Source organism: Vipera berus (assembly GCF_964194415.1).
Source record: "Vipera berus genome assembly, chromosome: Z".
NCBI lineage: Eukaryota > Metazoa > Chordata > Lepidosauria > Squamata > Viperidae > Vipera > Vipera berus.
The window spans coordinates 132,474,417-132,494,131 of record NC_138205.1 but is presented as its reverse complement, the minus strand read 5'-3'; the positions used below and the strand labels follow the sequence as shown (position 1 = coordinate 132,494,131).

Here is a 19,715-nt window from a genome sequence, read left to right as displayed (position 1 = left end):
TTGGGGGGCAAAAATTATGGAAATTGCCTTCATGCAACCCACGGGATGCTGCAAACGGCATTAAATGCAGGTCGGTTGCTAAGCTCCCAAAATGCAATCACGTGACCCTGCCGGGGGGTGGGGCTGATAGACAGAGCCACCTATTGGAACCAGGTTGTAAGTGCCTTTGGGGGGAGGTCTGTCATAACTTTGAACGGTCTCTAAGCAACCAGTTGTACGTTGAGCGCTACTCTGACTGAGAGTTGTAGCACGTACTGTAATTGAAGCTTAGTGTCGACGCTGCTAACAACGGATAGTTTTTGCATCGACAACAGATGGAAACGTCGCCATTTTTCCCCCCTTTCGCTTTTAGAGTTAGGTCAGACACTTCGAACTCATGACTGTCACGTGACGTCGCGTGACGTATCGGAGGTTTTTCTCCATTGCCAGCAACAGGGCAGGCGCCCTTTCCCGATGACCCGTTCAGCCCGTGGGCCAGCAGTTTGACACCCCTGAGTTAGATGATGCTGGGCGGTGGGGGGGGATGTGAACGAGAGTCCGGCTAGACCTCTAACAACACTAAACGTAGCGTGAGAATCAAGGCTACTGAGCCCACAGCTGATAAAGAATTGGCGGGCTGGAGAGCTGGAGAGGAAGCCCGCGCTTCAAACTCAGTGGGGAACGTGGTTTATGACTGTTCATTGGAGGAGGGAATTGGGCTTTGATACTAGGTTCCCAGGGGAGGGGAATTCAGTTGTTTTGGGGGGGGGTTGGCTTCGATTCGGGTAAGTGCCGACGTTATGCTACTCAAATAAAAGATCCTCTAAAGTAAACGATGCCTCGAAGTTCTTTCGAAGAGTTGCACCTGTCAGGACCATGACACTTAGTGCTCAAACTTCTTTGTGGAGGAAGAGGAGGACGAATTCCCAAGGAGCCTGGATCCGGGGTGGGGAATTTTATAGGGCGATGGGAGCACAGAGGCAGTGGGTTGACTGGGTCTGCAGTTGGCCAGACCCGACGTAGGATATTCAGGGACGGCTTAGAAGACAGCTCGCAACCCTCTCTCCACCTCCCTACACAGGACCCCCACCTCCGGCTCCTGGGCGCCCGAGTGTCTGAAGGAGCAGGTGCAGACCCACCCCTGTGCCTTGGAGCCCTGCCCTCCTCTCTGCCTGCACGAGGGCCGGGAGACCAGCCTGGGCAGCACCTGGCTTTTGGGGGAGTGCCAGCAGTGGTGAGTGACTCTCCCTCCACCCCTTGCCCTCCATGGGAAGCTGAGTAGTATCCTCGATCAGGGGGCCACCGGGCAGTGTGTGTGTGTGTCTGGCCACAAGCGCGCCCCGCCCCGCTCGTGTGAGCATTGTCACAGGCATTTGCGGTCTCACGTACACCCGTATCGCAGGCGTTCGTGGCCCCATTGGTGAGCGCTCGTAGCACCTCTCACTCCAGCAACGGGTGTCCACGCACGTGCACGCTTTCACCACCCCACAAAATGATTCCTTCTTTCCCCTCTCCCCTGCCCCCCCTCGCTCCGGGCCGCCAACCCTGAACGTTTGGGGAACTTTGTCCTAGATGGGAGGGCCTTGCGTGCAGGGACACCCCGTTGTGGGTGTGTGTGTGTCTGTGTGTCTCCTGACGTGGCTGCAGCGATAGGGAGAGGTTCCAGGACAAATTCGCTAATGTGCTTCTTTCCGTCTCCTCCAGCATTTGCACTCCAGAGGGCATCTACTGCCTGGACGTTACGTGTACAGGTGAGTTCCTTTTCCTAGTACAGTTTCACAGGTAAGTGATATCAAGCAAAGCTGAATGAACGTCACTTTTGGTATTTGGCCTTGTGAGACAGAAAGCAACCCTATTACAACCGACTCGTCAGGGCCCAAGAATTGGCCACCGGGCTCGGCGAGTGGCTGGCTAGTGCGCATATGTGCGTGAGTGCCCGTGGGCACACAGCTGCGCTCGCACAAATGTCACCACGAGCATTGCGGGCATTCATGGGCCCGTTCGTGCAAGCATCGTCGTGAGTGTCACGGGTGTGTGCAGCCCCATTCGTGCGAACGTCACCACGAGCGTCGCGGCCATTTGCGGTCCAACTCGCCTGAGCATCGCGGGCGTTCGCAGCCCCATTTGTGCGAGCTTCACCGTGAGCATCACAGGCGTTTGCAGCCCCATTCGTGCGCGCATCGCCATGAATGTTGCAGGTATTGGTGGCCCACCTCGCGCGAGCATCGTTGCAAGCGCTGCGGGTGTTCACAGCCCTATTTATGCGAATGTCACCACGAGCGTCACAGATGTTTGCAGTCCAACTCGCCTGAGCGTCGCCGGCGTTTGCAACCCCATTTCCTCCATTCCCGGCCATCAACCCCGACGCTTCCTGTATCCTTCTTCACCTATAGACAGAATCTTGCCGGACTAAAGCAACTATTTGCAGCACTATCAATACACAGGAGGTCCTTGACTTACGGTAGATCATTCTAGTGACCGTTCGAAGTTACGACAGCCCTGAAAAACGTGACTTAGGACAGGTTTTTCGGACTTGTCACCGTCGCAGCATCCCCACGGTCACGGGACCAAAATTCGGACGCTTGGAAAACTGACTCGTGTTTACGACGGTCGCCGTGTTCCGGGAGGTCACGCGATCCGCTTTTCTGACTTTCTGACAAGCAAAGTCACCGGGGAAGCCTTCACAACCTTCCTTAAGGGCTTCCCTTAACAATGGCGGCCAGAAGGGTTGTAAAACGGGGCAAAGCTCCCTTAACAACGGTCTTACTTAGCCATGGAAATTTGGGGCTCAATTGTGGCCGTCAGTCGAGGACTACCTGTGCCTTGTGGAAAATCGTAGCTTAGTCCATTCTTGGATGTAGCTGTGATATCCAGCAACTGATTGATCCTTTCTTCTTTCCTTCCTTCCTTCTTTCCTTCCTTCCTTCCTTCCTTCCTTCCTTCCTTCCTTCCTCTCTCTCTCCTTTCCTCTGCTCTGTGTCCTTTCATCCTTCTTTCCTTCCTTCCTTCCTTCCTTCCTTCCTTCCTTCCTTCCTTCCTTCCTTCCTTCCTTCCTTCCTTCCTCTCTCCCTCCCTTTCTCTGCTCTGTGTCCTTTCATCCTTCCTTCCTTCCTTCCTTCCTTCCTTCCTTCCTTCCTTCCTTCCTTCCTTCCTTCCTTCCTTTCTTCCTGGCAGTGCACGGCGGATGGACTCCGTGGTCCCCCTGGTCCGACTGTCCAGTGACCTGCGGCGGCAGTGTCCAGATCCGAACTCGCGCCTGCATTAACCCGCCACCCCGCAACCATGGCTTGCCCTGTGGGGGGCCCGACACCCAGGGCCAGAACTGCTCCACCCAAGCCTGCCCAGGTAAGGCCTCCGCAGGGGCCTTCGGGGCGACCTGTCGGGCAGTTACAAACTCTCAGGGGTATTTAGGTTAGCATCGGGCAAGGCGTAGTAAGTACACCCCTTGTAAAACAACTCGGGTCCCCTCCCCGCATCGGGAGTTACATCTCCGAGCGAAATAAATCCTGCAGCGTGCAGGAGAGAGTTGATGAGCGGCAGGGCGCAAACAGCCGGCGCCTCCATCGTTGCTCCAGGACGCGGGCGGGGAAACCGTGGCTCTTTGACGACTTGGTGGGCTTCCACTCCCAGAATTCCTGAGCTCAGGAATTCTGGGAGTCGAAGTCCACAAGTCACAAAAAAGAGGCAGGGTCCCCCGGGCTCTGGTCTAGGACCGTCCGCCAGGGCTCCCTCGCCGCGGCTAACTGTGCTGCGGGACAATGCGGCGCAGCGTTGAGTGGTTTTGTGCCGTTACTTTTAGCGTCGGCGACCACGCCCCCGTCGGAATGGTCGGGACTCTGGATTGGCTGCCTTGGTTTCGTGCCGATTGGCCACGGGACACCTGGAAACTCAGTTGGCTTTTTGAATTTGTTGAACTGTCACGGGGCACGTTGGTGGCAAACCTACGGCACCCGTTCCAGAGGCGGCACTCAGAGGCCTCCCTGTGGGCACCTGCACCATTGCCCCAGCCCTGCCTCCCCCCCCACGGCCCCCTCCTCACCAAAGGAGAGTCGTTTCCCCCAGGCGCGGCCCGCGCCAAGCAGCGCAGCCAAGGACAGGGCAGCCGGGCAGCACGGACAAGACTCTGCCCTCGCGCCCCATTGTGTGCAGATGATGGTGCGGCATGCGGGCAGAGGACGTGGCTGCCGTGGCACTGCTGGGCCGCCTGGGCAATCTGCGGTGGGCCATGGAGGCGGTGGGTGGCCCTGCGGATGGGGACGGGGTGGGGCAGGGCAGCGCAGAGGGGGGTGGCGGGGTGGGGCAGTTTTTGGGCCCTGGGTCTCTAAAAGGTTCGCCATCACTGGTCGAGGACAATTCGCCACAGCCAACTCCCCGAGGCCAACCAGGGGCGGGACAATTCAATGCTTTTATTAATCGCTTCCTTCAGTTACTTTTATTATCGGGGACCACGTTGTCCTCAAAGTTATCGGGACCTTTGTGCTTCTGGATTGGCTTTATTTTGCTGTATTCTTATTGGCCACGGTTCCGTCGACATTCGGTTCACTTTTTTTTATTTGTGGAATCGTCCCGCGGCGAGTTGTCCTGCCACACGTTGGCCACAGCAGGTTGGCTGTGATGAGTTGGCCGCTGTGAGTTGGCCATGGTGACTTGGCCATGGCAAGTTGGATGCCAGGAGTTGGCTGTGGTGACTTGGCAGTGGTGAGTTGGTCACCATGAGTTGGCCGTGGTGACGGCTGCGGTGACTTGGCCATGGTGACTTGGCCATGGCAAGTTGGATGCCATGAGTTGGCCGTGGTGACTTGGCAGTGGTGAGTTGCCTGTGGTGAGTTAGCCATGGTGACTTGTCCGTTGTGACTTGGCCATGGTGAGTTGGCTGTGGCAAGTTGGATGCCATGAGTTGGCCATGGTGACTTGGCTGCTGTGAGCTGGCCATGGCAAGTTCGATGCCACGAGTTGGCCATGGTGACTTGGCTGCGTCAACTTGGCAGTGGAGAGTTGGCCATGGAGACTTGCCCATGGCAAGTTGGATGCCATGAGTTGGCCGTGGTGACCTGGCTGTGGTGACTTGGCCATGGTAAGTTGGCTATGGTGACTTGGCCATGGTGACTTGGCCACTGTGATTTGGCAGTGAGAAGTTGGATGCCATGAGTTGGCCATGGTGACTTGGCCGTGGCAAGTTGGATGCCATGAGCTGACCGTGGTGATTTGGCCATGATGAGTTGGCCATGGTGATTTGGCTGTGATGAGTTGGCCATGGTGACTTGGGTGCTGTGAGTTGGCCATGGCCAGTTCGATGCCATGAGTTGGCCGTGGCGACTTGGCCATGGTGACTTGGCTGCTGTGAGTTGGCTGTGGTGACGTGGCCATGATGAGATGGCCATGGTGAGTTGGCCATGGCACGTTAGATGCCATGAGTTGGCCATGGCGACTTGGCCGTGGTGACTTGGCCATGGCAAGTTGGATGCCATGAGTTGGCCATGGTGACTTGGCCATGATGAGTTGGCCATAGTGAGTTGGCCGTGGCAAGTTGGATGCCATGTGTTGGCCATGGTGACTTGGCCGTGGCAACTCGGCCATGGCAAGTTGGATGTCATGAGTTGGCCATGGCAACTTGGCAGGGGTGACTTGGCCATGGTGACTTGGCCATGGCAAGTTGGATGCCATGAGTTGGCCGTGGTGACTCAGCCATGGCGAATAGGCCACGGCGAGTTGTCTAGTTCCGTTCCTTTGTACCCCTCCCCATTTTCATGCAGAAGACGAGCTGTGCCCCTGGTCTGCCTGGAGCCCGTGCTCGCGGTCCTGTGGCACCGGACTGACCTCACGTACCAGGAGCTGTGCTTGCCCCACTACTTCATCGGGCACTAAGGGAGATCCTTGCACCCAGGGCAGCCCTCCCCAGGAGACGGAGGCATGTTACTTGCAGGCCTGCAGAGGTAAGGAAGGTGAATCTCTCTGGATTTGGCACGGGGTGGAATTTCCTGCAAGAAGGGTGAGGGTATCCGCTAAGACAAGGGTCCCTAACCCGTGAGCCACAGCCCACTAACGGCTTGTGGCTCATTTGCAACTGGGCGGTGCGAGTGTCCGGCTGGTGCACACGTGTGCGCACGGATGCACCACCCCTCTCCTGTGAGCATCGCTGACACTCGGGATCTCACTCGTGCGTCACGGGTGCTCAGCCCCACTTGCACGAGTGACGGGTATTCCTGGGCGCACGCAGTCACACGCACGTGCCTGTCCCTCCCGCAAAATCATCCCTTCTTTCCCCGCTTCCCACCTTTTAGGTTCCTGATTGGCAGGATGGAAGGGTCATAATTCTAATTCTGCGCTACGGTTCCCCCACCTTCTGGCTCTCCATCTCCCCTGGAGCCTCCCTGCCTCCCTCCCTCCCTCCCTCCCTCCCTCCCACGGTCAAAGAGCCGCCATGCCACAGGTCCCTCGGTACGGCAGCCCTGGGCTATCCCGGTTCCCTGTCTACTGGCAGCGGAGGATGGGAATTGCTGTGGGATTCTGGACATTCAGGCTGAGATCTACAGGGCGCGGGCGACCGTGCTGGGACCACTTTTTGGGGGGCGAGCGCAGATCTTCTACAGCAGGGGGGCGGTGTCCGGCCTCGGCAGCTCTTTCGTGGACATCGCCTCCCAGAATTCACGCCGGCTGGGGAGGGGGGAATTCGGGGACGTGAAGTCCAGAAGCCTGAAAAGATATTAGAGGCCCCAGTTCGACAGTCTTACACGCCGGAGAGGGAGCACCGGCGGAAATCTCGGGCCGTTGAAAGAGCTCCCCTAATTGGAGACAGGTGGGCTGCCCTCTGAGAACGCTCAGAGGCTCTCCTTTCCGATTAACCTCCTCGAATTGCAGCCCACAGATTGGAAGGGACCTCCAGAGGTCTTCTAGTCTTCCAGTCCGACCCTGGCTCAAGCAGGAGAGCCGATGTCGTTCCAGACAAACGGTGCTTCACTTCGGTCCCCTTTTTTGCCTCCCGATCCCAAGGCCGCTCTCTCATCGCCCTGCTGCTCCTTCCTCTCACGCAGCCCCGCCCCCCCTGCTTCCACCCTGCTCGGTGACCATCCTCCCCATCCTGCTTCTCCTCCAGATTGTCCTTGGAGTCCTTGGACCCCCTGGACTCATTGCTCCTGCAGCTTCCTGGTGCAGCAGCGCTACCGGAACCAACAAAGCTGGGAAACTGACCGGGAGCAGTGCCTGGGCTTGGATGGACAATTCCGGATGTGCAATTATACCCAGTGCTCAGGTGAGGCCGCACATCGCCGCGTTACCCCCCCGTGTCCGCCATTGGTAAGAGGCCGCTTCCTTTTACTTTTTATATAACTTTGCAGCCCCAAAGCCCCCCCTCCCCGTTTATTAAACATTCGTTTGATTTTTCGCCCGCCTTGATTATGGTTTATAAATAACTCAAGGTAGCGGACACGCCTCATGGGCTTTCCTGCTCCTGTTTTCCCTGTCACAACCACCCTGCGAGGTGGGTTGGACTGAGAGGGACAGGGCGGCCCAAAGTCCTCCAGTTGGTTTTCATGCCTAAGGTGGGACTAGAACTCTCTGTCTCCTGGCGATTGGCCCAAAGTCACCCAGTGGCTTTCCTGCCTAAGGAAGGACTAGAACTCGCTGTCTCCTGGCGATTGGCCCAAAGTCACCCAGATGGCTTTCCTGCCTAAACTGGGACTATAATTCACAGTTTCCTGGTGATTAGCCATAAGTTATCCAGCCGGTTTTCATGCCTAACGCAGGACTAGAATTCACAGTCTCCTGGTGATTGGCCCAAAGTCACCCAGTGCCTTTCCTGCCTAAAGCAAGACTAGAACTCGCAGTCTCCTGGTGATTCACCCAAAGTCACCCAGTGGCTTTCGTGCCTAAAGCAGTACTAGAATTCACAGTCTCCTGGTGATTGGCTCAAAGTTACCCAGTGGCTTTCCTGCCTAATACAGGACTAGAACTCGCTGTCTCCTGGTGATTGGCCCAAAGTCACCCAGATGGCTTTCCTGCCTAAACTGGGACTATAATTCACAGTTTCCTGGTGATTAGCCATAAGTTATCCAGCCGGTTTTCATGCCTAATGCAGGACTAGATCTCACCGTCTCCTGGTGATTAGCCCAAAGTCACCCAGTGGCTTTTCTGCCTAAAGCAAGACTAGAACTCGCCATCTCCTGGTGATTGGCCCAAAGTCACCCAGTGGCTTTCCTGCCTAAAGCAAGACTAGAACTCGCCGTCTCCTGGTGATTGGCCCAAAGTCACTCAGTGGCTTTCCTGCCTAAAGCAAGACTAGAACTCGCCGTCTCCTGGTGATTGGCCCAAAGTCACCCAGCCAGCTTTCCTGCTTAATGCGGGACTACAACTCACTGTCTCATTGGCCGAAAATCACCCAGTGGCTTTCTTGCTTAAGGCGGGACTAGAACTCTCTGTCTCCTGGTGATTGGCCCAAAGTCACCCAGCCGGCTTTCCTACTTAATGCAGGACTAGAACTCACTGTCTCATTGGCCGAAAGTCACCCAGTGGCTTTCCTGCTTAAGGCAGGACTAGAACTCACTGTCTCCTGGTGATTGGCCCAAAGTCACCCAGCCAGCTTTTCTGCTTAAGGCGGGACTAGAACTCACTGTCTCCTGGTGATTGGCCCAAAGTCACCCAGCCGGGTTTCCTGCCTAAGGCGGGACTAGAACTCCCAGTCTCCTGATGACGGGCCCTATGTTTTTCAGCTTTCAGGCCTAACGCAGGACTAGAATTCACTGTCTCCTGGTGATTGGCCCAGAGTCACCCGAGCTGCTTTTTGTAGCTGAGGCAGAACCAGAATTCCCCACCTAGCCTGGTGCCCAACCCACTAGAACTTATCCCCTCACCAGGCGCCCGCCCCCTGGCTAAATGTAGGGCTGCCCGTCAAATGTTTGTGCTGCCATCCTCCTGTATCTTTTCCCAGAGTCCAGCTGTGATCCCCCCTTTGAATTCCGGGCCTGCGGCTCCCCCTGCGACAGCCACTGCTCCACCCGGAAGCAGCCGGAGTTGTGCAAGGACATTCCACGCTGCCTGCCTGGCTGTTACTGCCCTGAGGTGAGCGCCAGAAACACCCAACCTGTGGAATAGCCGCCTGCGACTGGGCTGGGAGGACTCGCCGACCGAGAGTTTCTCCGTTCCCCCCACGGGATAGCCGTGTGGAAGCGGGGCGGGCTCCGCTCTGCTCAGGCTCAGGGGCGCACTCTGGCGGAGTGCAAGGAGTCCTCAGCTTACAACCACAGTGGAGCTTGAGGTTTTTTCCCATCGCTAAGCGAGACCGTCGCTAAGCGGGTTTTGGGCCCCAATTCGATGGCCTGTCTTTGTAGAGTGAATCCCGGCAGTTGTTAAACTAGTCACACGGTCGTTAAGCGAACCTGGCTTCCCTCGGGTCGCAAAAGGGGACCGTGTGACCTCCCACCCCCAGGACGCTGCGACCCACGTAAATATAAGTTGGTTAGTTTTGATCGCACGACCGCGGGGATGCTGCCGCGGTCGTAAGAGTGAAAAACCGTTGAAAGTCAGTCCCTTTTTTCCAACGGTGTTGTAACTTCAAACGGTCACTAAACAGGACATTGTAAGTCGAGGACTTCCTGGACGAACCCGTTGCCCATTGCCCAAATTTTGATCATGTGGCCGTGGGCATGCTGCGATAGTCATGTGAACAAAACAGTCCTAGGTCTCTTTTTTCAGTACCGTTGTAACTGCGAAGGGACACTAAACAAGCCATTGTAAGTCAAGGACTTCCTGTACGAACCCGTTGCCAATTGTCTGAATTGTGATCGGGTGACCACGGCGGTCGTACGTGTGAACAAAAATTGGCCCATAGTCCCTTTTTTCCGGTACCGTTGCGACAGTCACTGAATGAATCGATGTAAGTCGAGGACCGGCTGCGGTCGTTCGGGAGTTGGGCTCGCACGTGCCCGTCACTAAGTTGAAGCCAAAGAGGGCCCGAAACTCAGGGCCCCCCCCACCCGCCATAAGTGCCCGGAGTCCCGGAAGAAGCCGTCTCTGAAACCCCCCCTCTTTGTGTGTGTCCCCCGAAGGGTCTGTTGGAGCAGAAGGGGTCGTGCGTGCCCCCCGCGCAGTGCGCTTGCCTCCACCCCCACCAGGCCACGGCGCCCATGTTCGTGATGGCCGGGGAAGCCGTTCTGATTGGCTGCAAGAAATGGTGAGTCTCGGTTTTCCGTCGGAGCGACGCTTTCTTTCCCTCAAATGGGGGTTCGTAAGGGGAATGAATCTCAAAATCTCAGGGAAGAGAGGACGAATTTTTGTCCTTCTCCTGTTACATTCTGCTTCCATGGCAGCGGCGAGCAGGAATCGGAGATTTCCCTTGTAAAAAACAAACAAACCAAGTTTCTAGTCCCTAAGGCTTCGGGAACCGTAGCTGACGTTGATCCTTCCCAACTGATCAAAGCAGGATGTCATTGGCCCGACGATTGTGATTCTACACTGTGTGTGTGTGTGTGTGTTCAAACTTGGCCCTTTGATGACACGTGGACTTCGATTCCCAGAATTCCTCAGCCAGAGGAATTCTGGGAGTTGAAGTCCACCAGTCAGAAAAGGGCCAAGTTTGAAGACCCCTGTTCTACACTCTTATCAAGAGCTGAGCCCGGCATCTGTCAACCTTGGTGGACTTCAACTCCCAGAATTCCCCAGCCAGCATAGCTACGGGAACCAGCAAGGCTGGGAAACACAGCTGGCTGGGGCATTCTGGGAGTTGAAGTCCAGACCTCTTAAAGGGGCAGCATCTTTTCTTCGCCCCCTGAGGTGTGCTGTGGGCCCATTTTTGCATGATGTGGCGGAGCAGCATCCTGTTTTCTCACACCCCGACGCATGGCGGCATCCTGTTTTTGTGCCCCAAGGCATGGCGTCAGCCTGTTTTTCCACGGCCTGGTGGCGGCAGCGGCATCCCATTTTCACATTCCAAGGGGCGGCAGTGGCCCGTTCTTGTGTAGTGCAGCAGTGCTGCATCCTGGTTTTACGCCCTGAGGGCCGGCGTTTGTCCGCCCTGAGGCGCGATGTCAGCCTTCTTTTTGTGCAGTGTGGTGGCGGCATCCTGTTTTCACACCCCGAGGTGCGACGGCGGCCCATTTTTATGCTCCAAGGTGTGGCGGCATCCAGTTTTTGTCCCCCGAGGCACAGCAGCAGCCCGTTTTTGCACCGTGTGGTGTGGCATCCTGTTTTCATGCCCCGTAGCCACAGCGCTAGCACAAGTGGGGGAGGTTGCACGCACAAATGCGTGCACTGGCCAGCCTGTCCCGCACCCCGGTGGCCAGTGGCCAGGGCCCATTACCAGGCCGCGGCCCAGAGGTTGAGGGCCCCTGTTCTAGTCCAACCCCCTGCGCCAGCAGGAAAAAATAGAAACAATCAAGCAGGCTTACGTAGGAAACAGCCACGCCACTTCTAGGCGCCATGTGGCGCCCAGCGACCCTGTGCCAAGGCTTTTGTCTGAAATGATATCTCTGCTTTCCTGCTGGAACGAGGGGTTGAATTTGAAGACTTCTGAGGTTCCTTCCAACTTGGGTTATTCCGTGATTCCGAAGGTAACAACGGGGTGAGACACACACACACACCCAAATCCCCCCATCCTTCCTCCCCCCCCCAAGTCTCAGAACCCTTTCTAAATAATTCAGCTCCCCCCCCAACCCACTCCGGTCTTTCTTTCGGCAGCGTGTGCCAAGCGGGAGAGTTGCAGTGCGGCAGCCAAGATTGCCAAGGTAAGTGTCCGGGAAAACGCTGCTTCAGCTAGACTGCGCCTGGCCAGGGAGAACCCTTCTGTAGCACATTGGTCAAAACCACACGGAGTAGTCTTGCACACCCCGGCGGGAACCGGGGTAAGGCTGCCACGCAGGTGTGCGATCCGCTCGCTGCTCCTCGGAGTTAAGGGTCGGGGATGGGAAGCAAAGGAGGGGGTGGGTCCCCTTTCTCTCTGGGGGGGCCAAGCACCCCCTCCTTCCTCTTTTTCCCACTCAGGCCTGCTTCCGCTGAGTGACTGGTCGCCCTGGACGGCCTGCTCCGACTGCTTGCCGGTGGCGGCCCTCCCTGCCCTGCTGGAGCAGACCGAGGCCTCGTGGCTTTCTCCGCCGGTCCAGGTCTCCGTGCAGCATCGCTACCGGCTCTGCCTCGATCCGCAGACTGGCCAGCCCTGGAGGCTTCCGGACGGTGTTTGCACCGCCAAGCTGGACCAGCGACGACTCTGTCTGGACGAGACCGGGGCTTGTCAAGGTAACCCGAGATTCAGGATCTGTGAGGAGGCTGGGATTGCTCCCCCGCCCCACCCCCAGTGCTTGTGGCTCAGCCTTATGGGTCTCTTACAGATTTCTGCCTGTGGAGCGAGTGGGGGGCCTGGAGCCCCTGCCGGGCACCGTGCAGTGGGGACTTTCGGCTGCGCCGACGGGTGGCTCAACACCCCAATGCAGAGCTGCACTGCAAGGGACTACGATACCAGTCGGAGACTTGCAACCTGGCCCCTTGTCCAGGTAATGAATCCGGTGTGTGTGTGTGTGTGTGTGTGTGTGTGTGTGTGTGTGTGTGTCCCAGGGCTGATTTCCTTGCCCGGTTTTGAGCTGCCAGACAGAGAGAGAGAAAGAGAAAGAGAGAGAGAGAGAGAGAGAGAGAGAGAGAGAGAGAGAGAGAGAGAGAGAGAGAGAGAGAGAGAGAAAGACAGAGAGAGAGAGAGAAAGACACAGAGAGAGAGAAAAAGAGAGAGAGAAAGGGAGGAAGAGACAAAGAAAGAGAGAAAGAGAAGGAAAGAGAGAGAAAGGGCAAAAGAGAAAGAGAGGGAGAGAGCAAAAAAGAGAGAGAGGGAGAGAAAGAGAAAGAGAAAAAGTGAGAGAGAAAGAGAGAAAAAGAGAGAGAAAGGGAGAAAGAGAAAGAGGGGAAAGAAAGAAAAAGAGAAGGAAAGAGAGAGAGAAAGAGAGAGAGATAGAATGAGTGAGAGATGGATAGAATGAGAGAGAGAAAGAGGGAGAAAGGGCAAAAGAGAAAGGGTAAAAGACAGAGAAAGAAAGAAAGAGAAAGAGAGAGAGAGAAAGAGAGAGAAAGAAAGAAGGAAAGAGCAAAAAAGGGCGAAAGAGAGAGAGAAAGAGAAAGAAAGAGAGAAAGAGAGAAAGGGAGAGAAAGAGAAAGAGAGAAAGAGAAAGAGAGAAGGAAAAAGAGAGAAAAAGAGAGAAAGAGAGAGAAAGAGAGAGAATGACAGAGAGAAAGGGATAAAATGAGAGAGAGAAAGGGCAAAAGAAGGAAGGGCAAAAGAGAGAGAGAGAAAGAAAGAGAAAGAGAAGGAAAGAGCGAAAAAGGGTGAAAGGGAGAGAGAGAGAGAGACCCTGCACACCCACGGCAATATTTTCCTATCAACTCCTTCAGGGGTTATTAACCCTTGTCACGGTGGACTTCCCAAACCAGTCAACGCCAGTAGCTCTTCCTGGTGGTCTCCCATCCGAGTGCCAATCGGCCTTCCGATCTTCGAGCCAGTCCCGGACGGACCCCCCCGCAACCTTTACGACTAATCAACACCAGCCAGTTGGCCTGTCAGACACACACACACACACACACACACACACACACCCCGCCCCGACAACGTTGGCCAGATCCGACTCCGATTTGACTCGCACAGCCCCCCCCCGCCTAGTAGACCCATGTGGCTGTGCCGTTCTTTCTCAGCTCCGCAGTCGCCCGTAGAGGACGAAGAGGAGGGGAGGGAGGAGGGGAAAAAAACCCCATAGTTCAGCCCATCTGGAGAGGATAACCCGGTTAGAGAGCCGAGAATTCGGCAACGGGGCAGAGGTCGGAAGACCACGGTGGGAGCCCAGCAAATGACTCTACCCAGCCCACCCCGCAACCCGGTGACCTTCTCTCTCTCTCTCTCCCTCTCCCCCCACTCCCCGGGCAGGAGAGACGTGCGAGGACCGGGGCAAGGTGTATGATGCGAATTGTGCCAACGGCTGCCCGCGATCCTGCCTGGATTTCTGGGAACACGTCGAGTGTCTGCAGGGGCTGTGCCGAGAAGGTAACACAAAACACACCAACAGACACATGTACACACACACACACACACACACACACACACACACACACACACACACACACAATTCTCCCCGGCCACAGCCAGCACTGCAACCTTGGTGTAGGTCCCAGCTCCTGCAGCCTGGACAGACTGGAGAGCCGTTTCTCAGGATGGCACAGTCAGTCAATTAATCAATCAATCAATCAATCAATCAGAATAGAGTTGGAAATGACCTCAGAGGTCATCTAGTCCAACCCTCCTACTTGAGCAGGAGACTCTACATACACGTCCTGCCTGAGCAGGGGGCTAGACTAGATGACCTCCAAGTTCCCTTCTATAACTCTGTCCTTCTATGATTCGGGAAGGGTCTCCTGCCTGAGCAGGGGGGTGGACTAGATGATCTACGCGGTCCCTTCCATTACTCTGTCCTTCTATGATTCTGGAAGGGTCTCCTGCCTGAGCAGGGGGGTGGACTAGATGATCTACGCGGTCCCTTCCATTACTCTGTACTTCTATGATTCTGTCAGGGTCTCCTGCCTGAGAAGGGGGCTGGACTAGATGACCTCAGAGGTCCCTTCCATAACTCTGTCCCATCTATGATCCTGTCAGGGTCTCCTGCTCGAGCAGGGGGCTGGACTAGATGACCTCCCGGGTCCCTTCCATAACTCTGTCCTTCTGTGATTCTGTCAGGTTCTCCTGCCTGAGCAGGGGGCTGGACTAGATGACCTCCGAGGTCACTTCCAACGCTGTAGTCCTCCACTTACAGCTTATTGACCATTTAAAGTTACCCTGGGGGTAAAAAGGAGGGGGGGAAAGGGACTTGTGTGAGTGTTTCTCACACTTACGACCGTCGCACCAACCCCGTGGTCACGTGATCAAAATGCAGAAGCTTGGCAACTGACTTGTACTTACGACAGTCATCCGGTCCCCGGGATCACGGTGATCCCCTTTGGCGTCCTTTGGCCCAGCAAAGTCAATGTGGTGTTAGCTACCCCCTCTATATTGCTTTATATGCATTTTCCTTTACTCTTCACTAATATATTCTTATATATTCTTATTTTTATTCATAACAACAACAACAACAACAACAATAATGTTGGAAGGGACCTTGGAGGTCATCTAGTCCAACCCCCTGCTCAGGCAGGAAACCCTATCCCATTTCAGACAAATGGCTCTCCAGTTTTTTATTATTATTATTATTATTATTATTATTATTATTATTAGTAGTAGTAGTAGTAGTAGTAGTAGTAGTAGTAGTAGTAGTAATAGTAATAATAATAATAATAATAATAATAATAATAATAATAATAATAATAATAATAATAATAATAATAAATAATGAAGTTGGAAGGGACCTTGGAGGTCATCTAGTCCAACCCCCTGCTCAGGCAGGAAACCCTATCCCATTTCAGACAAATGGCTCTCCAGTTTTTTATTATTATTATTATTATTATTATTATTATTAGTAGTAGTAGTAGTAGTAGTAGCAGTAATAGTAATAATAATAATAATAATAATAATAATAATAATAATAATAATAATAAATAATGAAGTTGAAAGGGACCTTGGACGTCATCTAGTCCAACCCCCTGCTCAGGCAGGAAACCCTATCCCATTTCAGACAAATGGCTCTCCAGTTTTTTATTATTATTATTATTATTATTATTATTATTATTATTATTATTATTAGTAGTAGTAGTAGTAGTAGTAGTAGTAGTAGTAGTAGTAATAGTAATAATAATAATAATAATAATAATAATAATAATAATAATAATAATAATAATAATAATAATAATAAATAATGAAGTTGGAAGGGACCTTGGAGGTCATCTAGTCCAACCCCCTGCTCAGGCAGGAAACCCTATCCCATTTCAGACAAATGGCTCTCCAGTTTTTTATTATTATTATTATTATTATTATTATTATTATTATTATTATTATTATTAGTAGTAGTAATAATAATAATAATAATAATAATAATAATAATAATAATAATAATAATAATAAATAATGAAGTTGAAAGGGACCTTGGACGTCATCTAGTCCAACCCCCTGCTCAGGCAGGAAACCCTATCCCATTTCAGACAAATGGCTCTCCAGTTTAATCATCATCATAATCATCATAATAATAATAAATAATAAAGTTGAAAGGGACCTTGGACGTCATCTAGTCCAACCCCCTGCTCAGGCAGGAAACCCTATCCCATTTCAGACAAATGGCTGTCCAGTTTAATCATCATCATCATAATAATAATAATAATAAATAATAAAATTGGAAGGGACCTTGAAGGTCATCTAGTCCGACGCCCTGCTCAGGCAGGAAACCCTATCCCATTTCAGACAAATGGCTCTCCAGTTTAATCATCATCATAATCATCATCATAATAATAAATAATAAAGTTGAAAGGGACCTTGGAGGTCATCTAGTCCAACCCCCTGCTCAGGCAGGAAACCCTATCCCATTTCAGACAAATGGCTGTCCAGTTTAATCATCATCATCATCATCATAATAATAATAAATAATAAAGTTGAAAGGGACCTTGGAGGTCATCTAGTCCAACCCCCTGCTCAGGCAGGAAACCCTATCCCATTTCAGACAAATGGCTGTCCAGTTTAATCATCATCATCATCATCATCATCATTATAAATAATAAAGTTGAAAGGGACCTTGGAGGTCATCTAGTCCAACCCCCTGCTCAGGCAGGAAACCCTATCCCTTTTCAGACAAATGGCTGTCCAGTTTAATAATAATATTAATAATAATCATAAATAATAAAGTAGGAAGGGACCTTGGAGGTCATCTAGTCCGACCCCCTGCTACATATATATATATATATATCCCCCAATATATATATATATATATCCCCCATATATATATATATATATCCCCCAATTCTTCCTCTCCCTCCGTATTCTTTATTTAACCTCACTTTCTTTTAGAATCGCTTCCAGCTTCCTTCGCCGTCTTATCTTTCTCCCCGGAATTTCTCTCCCATCTTTAGCCATTTCCCTCATGGCATTCGATCCAACCACTTTAATTTAATATCCGATCGAACCTCCTTTCATTGGACGAGGCTCTTTATCTCGTCCTTGCGGTCTTTTCCCCCGGTCCAATCTACCAATATTGGCCGGAGAAGGGGCGAGAAGGAGAATTGGAGAAGTACAAAACGGATGCGTTGGGTTTGTGTAACGGCGCACAAAAGACACGGCAACGTGGCCTAGAGGGAAATCCGAGAAGGATAATTTAGAGACACCGCCTATTATCGGTGGAAATACGAGATCTAAATGAAGCTGGGGGAAAAAAAAGGAATCGATCGTCAATTTGATAACGGCGGCTAGATTAGCGACGGGCTAAATATGGGGAGACGGAAGGGGGTTTTTCCCAGAAAGGAAATAGGGAATATGGCAGTTAAATGATAAAATGAACAACAGAAATTATTATTATTATTATTATCATTATCATTATCATTATCATTATCATTATCATTATCATTATCATTATCATTATCTTTATCTTTATCATTATCATTATCATTATCATTATCATTATTATTTTTAAAAAAGGTACGGTTCAAGTAAATAAAAAACGGTTTTTATAAAAAGCGCCTAGGTGGAAGGCAACGGAAATAAACCAGCGCAAGAATATTACAGGCTGTTTCGGAGGGGATAAGGGCCCAATTGAAATCTATTGTAGATTGTTAGTTGTTATACGAGAAGAAATACAGGTAATAAAAAAATGACCTCCGGGGTGGGTGAGTGAGCGGGTGGGCGCACTGTAATATTTGTATTTTTTACTATATCTACTGCTTTTTCTTTTTTAATTTAGACTTTTATAGGTATTATGTTTGCTTTCTTTGTATTTGAATCAAACTTAAGGGGGAAAAAAAAAGACTCTGGCAAAAGTAGCAGTAAAGCTCACTTAGTGACGGCAACGTCGTCGTAAGACAAGGACTGCCTGCCATTTTGTAAATTTGGCCCTCCCCTATCCTGGCCAGCCCTTCTGAGAAGGGTGGGGCTCCTTCTCCTCCCAGGACACCGAATTACAGAATAGTAGAATAACACAATAGCAGAATAACTGAGTAGCGGAATAACTGAATAGCAGAATAACAGAATAGCAGAATAACAGAATAGCAGAATAACAATAACAGTAACAGAATAGCAGAATAACAATAAACAATAGCAGTAGCAGAACAGAAGAATAATAGAATAGCAGAATAACAGAATAGCAGAATAACAGAATAGCAGAATAACAATAACAGCAACAGAATAACAGAATAACAATAACAGCAACAGAATAGCAGAATAACAATAACAGCAACAGAATAACAGTAGCAGAATAACAGAATAAATAGAATAGCAGAATAACAATATAACAATAACAGTAGCAGAGCAGCAGAATAACAGAATAACAGAATAGCAGAACAACAATAACAGTAACAGAATAACAGAGTAGCAGAATAACAGAATAACAAAAAAACAGTAACAGAATAGCAGAAGAGTAGAACAACTGAATAACAGACTCGCAGAATAACAGACTAGCAGATTAAAAGAATAACAGAATAGCAGAATAACTGAACAACAGAATAGCACAATCGATAGAATAGCGGAATAGCAATATAACAATAACAGTAGCAGAACAGCAGAATAATAGAATAACAGAATAGCAGAATAGCCAAATAAATAGAATAGCGGAATAACAATATAACAATAATAGTAGCAGAACAGCAGAATAACAGAATGGCAGAATAACAGAATAGCAGAAAAATAATTAACAGACTATCAGAACACTAGAATAGCAGAATAACTGAATAGCGGAATACAGAATAAAAGAATAACAATAGCGGAACAACAGAATAGCAGAATAACAATATAACAATCACAGAATAGCAGAACAGCAGAAATAACAGACTAGCAGAATAACAGAATAGCAATGCCTCTCCCCCAACACACAGGATGCCGGTGCGCCGAGGGGCAGCTTTTGCAGGACGGGTCCTGCGTTCCGATTCAGAACTGCCGATGCGGTCTCCCCACGGCGAACAGCAGCTGGGAAGTTTCCCCCGGGCAGTCGGTGGAACTGGATTGCCACAACTGGTGAGTCGGGGGCAGAGGAGTTGGGTGGGGTTGGACTAGAAGACCTCCAAGGTCCCTTCTGACACTCTGATTCTGTTATTCTGCTATTCTGTTGTTCATTTATTCCACGGTTCTGCTATCCTGCTGTTCTGTTATTGTTGTTCTGCTGCTGTTGTTGTTCTGTTATTCTGCTATTCTGTTATTATTATGCTGCCGTTCTGCTATTCTGTTCTTCTGCTATTCTGTTATTCTGCTGTTCTGCTATTCTGCGACTGTGATATTGTTGTTCTGCTATTCTATTCTTCTGTTCTTCTTTTATTCTGTATTCTGCTATTCGGTTATTCAGCTATTCTGTTGTTTTGTTATGATTATTCTGCTATTCTGCTATTCTATTATTCTGCTATTCTGTTGTTCTGCTATTCTGTTGTTCTGCTATTCTATTATTCTGCTGTTCTGCTATTGTGATGGTTATATTGTTATTCTGCTATTCTATCTATTCTGTTATTCTGCTTTCTGTTGTTCAGTATTTTCACTATTCTGTTATGTTTTTAAACTGCTAGTCTGTTATTCTGCTAGTCTGTTATTCAGTTGTTCTACTGTTCTGCTATTCTGTTACTGTTATTATGCTATTCTGCTACTCTGTTATTCTGTTACTGTTATTGTTATT

At 51.0% G+C, this 19,715-nt stretch overlaps 1 protein-coding gene across 1 annotated transcript in view; it reads left to right on the top strand.

Annotated features, from left to right (window-relative positions):
• The window catches only part of LOC308679056 (SCO-spondin-like), a gene marked incomplete at its 5' end in the record, with an annotated part of 188,318 nt that overhangs the window by 149,422 nt on the left and 19,181 nt on the right, over positions 1–19,715 (top strand). The window contains 11 exons of the mRNA XM_081346291.1: positions 1,061–1,213; positions 1,684–1,730; positions 3,154–3,324; positions 5,733–5,912; positions 7,073–7,228; positions 8,903–9,033; positions 10,020–10,099; positions 11,966–12,201; positions 12,294–12,455; positions 13,865–13,981; positions 18,931–19,069. Coding sequence (XP_081202417.1) covers positions 1,061–1,213; positions 1,684–1,730; positions 3,154–3,324; positions 5,733–5,912; positions 7,073–7,228; positions 8,903–9,033; positions 10,020–10,099; positions 11,966–12,201; positions 12,294–12,455; positions 13,865–13,981; positions 18,931–19,069 — 1,572 coding nt within the window. The remainder of the gene's footprint in view (positions 1–1,060; positions 1,214–1,683; positions 1,731–3,153; positions 3,325–5,732; positions 5,913–7,072; positions 7,229–8,902; positions 9,034–10,019; positions 10,100–11,965; positions 12,202–12,293; positions 12,456–13,864; positions 13,982–18,930; positions 19,070–19,715) is intronic.